This window comes from Pimephales promelas, chromosome 16 (genome assembly GCF_988280905.1).
Source record: "Pimephales promelas chromosome 16, fPimPro1.hap1.1, whole genome shotgun sequence".
Lineage (NCBI taxonomy): Eukaryota > Metazoa > Chordata > Actinopteri > Cypriniformes > Leuciscidae > Pimephales > Pimephales promelas.
The window spans coordinates 26,450,098-26,452,500 of NC_142784.1; the positions used below are offsets into that span (position 1 = coordinate 26,450,098).

Genomic DNA, 2,403 nt, shown 5'->3' on the forward strand with positions numbered 1-2,403 from the left:
TAGGCTACTTACATTTAACAATTAGAAGTTTTACATTTAACCTTAAATGGAGGAAAACTTTCTGAATTTGAATTTTTTTTTTTTTGAATTTGAAGTCTTTATTTCGTACATAAAAAGAAAGTAAATAAAACAATGTTTAAAAAAAACTTCGGAAAAATCTAAACAAATGAGCCGCAAAATATATATATGTATAATTCTTTGCTGTTGACATAGGCTACTTCTATTATATGTGCGAAAAGGAGTAGGAAGAAGTAAAACTTATATACTCCTACCCCTTAAATACTTTTATTTTAAAATATTCGACTCTTATTATAGCAAAAGCCCGTTCCGTCATACTTCACACTCTAGGGTCGATGTTATCGGAAGTTTTACACACTCATCTCAATCTATGCACACATTGGTCAGCTTTCTGCAACCAGAGTTGGACTTCGTCATTGAAACACTAAATAACAGGAAATAAATCATGACTAAATACGAGGAGGTTACTGTTCATGGATACGAAGAATTTTCTAAAGCTGTGTCTGAAAGAAAAGGAAAAGAGATATTCGCTTATTTCTCTGGAGATAAAGATGGCCAGGGCAAGAGCTGGTGTCCCGACTGTGTGAAAGGTGCATTAAAAATGTGCAGTAACGTTAGTTGTGCTGTTTTTTGTTTTTTTTGTTTAATTCACATATAAAACTGTCTTTTCTCCCCACTGCAGCAGAGCCAGTGGTCAGAGGAGAGCTGTCTCATCTGCCCGAAGGATCCGTCTTCATCTACTGCCAAGTAGGAGATAGACCATAGTAAGTATACATTTTGCCAATTAGAATTTAATCAGGAATCAGCCATGTATGTAGCTGCATGTTGCATTTATTCAGAAATTGCATTATTCTGCCCATGTATAATTGCTGTCATACGTCTGTGTTTATTGGACTATGAACTTTGACAGCAGTGCACAATGCATAGACAGAATCCAATAAAAGATAGTGCTTCGATTTGCTTTTTGCCTACACCCACTACATTCACTGTTGTTCTTGCTAGCTGGAAGGACCCAAATAATGACTTTAAGAAGACCCTAAAGCTGACTGGAGTACCCACACTACTGCGATATGGAACGGTAAATATCAGTAAATGGTTTTTGACCAGTGTATTTGACTGCTATATGCTTCTTGCTAATGTAGCCTAATATACATAACAATCCATAGTGAAATCTAGTTATAAAATAAATAATTGATAAATGTATCCATATATAATGTGTTTTGCTTTTCTTTTTTGTTTTAGCCCCAGAAGCTGGTTGAAGAAGAGTGTTTTAAAGTTGACCTCGTTCGGATGATGTTCACGGAGGATTAATGTCCTGTTGCATATATTGCTGGATTGCATCCACATTTTTAAATATGATTTACATGGTTTTTCCATTGTTGGTTTTGTCATATGTAATCTGTGCTCTTGCTCTGGCAAACAAATTGTGGCCCTGGTATTATGTAAGTTTGTGCTGTGGTGATTGTACATGTTTTGAAAGTGCTGCTCATATTAAAACTGTTTGTATAGAAGTAAGCTTTGCATAATCAGACATTTCAAATTTACTTTCGATTGATTTTCAAAACAAGGGACTTTGACAGTATAGCTTCAAGTTAAGAAAGAGGAACAGAAACGGTTACAATTTCAGTAAACATTCATAATGAAAATCGTCTTATAATCCTTACCTAGAAGATGATGCTTGTTTGTAATCAATAAAATGTTTAGAAAAATGCATCTTCATTTCTTGTACTCATTTTCAAAGAGTTTTGCAAGAGTAATTGTGGGGGTTTAATGCAGTTCAAATAATGTGATAGGAAATGAATGTGCACCAGTGGAGGGGTATTTGTTTTTGTTCCTGAGTTGAGGTAGCCTAATATACTGTAAAGTTGTATGATTTTTGTGTTTATTACACAGAATCTGTTTTAAATATCAGTGTTCACCATTTTAGATCAGAGTATTCTGTCAATTTTTGTCAAATGAACATGGGATGCATGAGGTAATTATTGTGACTGTGGCATCACTTTTCTGCTGTAGTCAAAGGTGTACAAGTCAAGTCACATTTATTGATATAATGCTTTTTACAATACAGATTGTTTCAAATCAGCTTTACAGAGATAACAGGAAAATAATGCAAAAAAGTTTGTTTCCAGATGAAAATAGGTCAGAAGTCAGACTGATTTGGAACAATCAGAATATTATCGAGTTCCATCTGGTTTAAGTTCAGAGTCATCTCTACAGGATGGATGATTTGTTGAGGCTAAGTGCTGATGTCTGTAGTGTCGATGAGCCCTTTGATGAGAGACTTATGCCAATATTATTTTTGAGGCTTTTAAAAGAAAGGATTGTTGTGGTCTATGGTATCAAATGCAGCACTAAGATCACGTAACAACAAAAGAGAGATACAAC

At 34.6% G+C, this 2,403-nt stretch overlaps 1 protein-coding gene across 1 annotated transcript; it reads left to right on the top strand.

Moving 5' to 3' along the window:
• The first annotated feature begins 335 nt into the window (after positions 1 to 335).
• On the top strand, positions 336 to 1,731 carry txndc17 (thioredoxin domain containing 17). The gene is made up of 4 exons (XM_039670414.2): positions 336 to 608; positions 701 to 782; positions 1,021 to 1,096; positions 1,261 to 1,731. Exons 1-4 carry the CDS (start codon positions 464 to 466, stop codon positions 1,327 to 1,329), a joined length of 372 nt encoding a protein of 123 aa, XP_039526348.2. The 5' UTR covers positions 336 to 463; the 3' UTR covers positions 1,330 to 1,731.
• Positions 1,732 to 2,403: the final 672 nt, after the last annotated feature.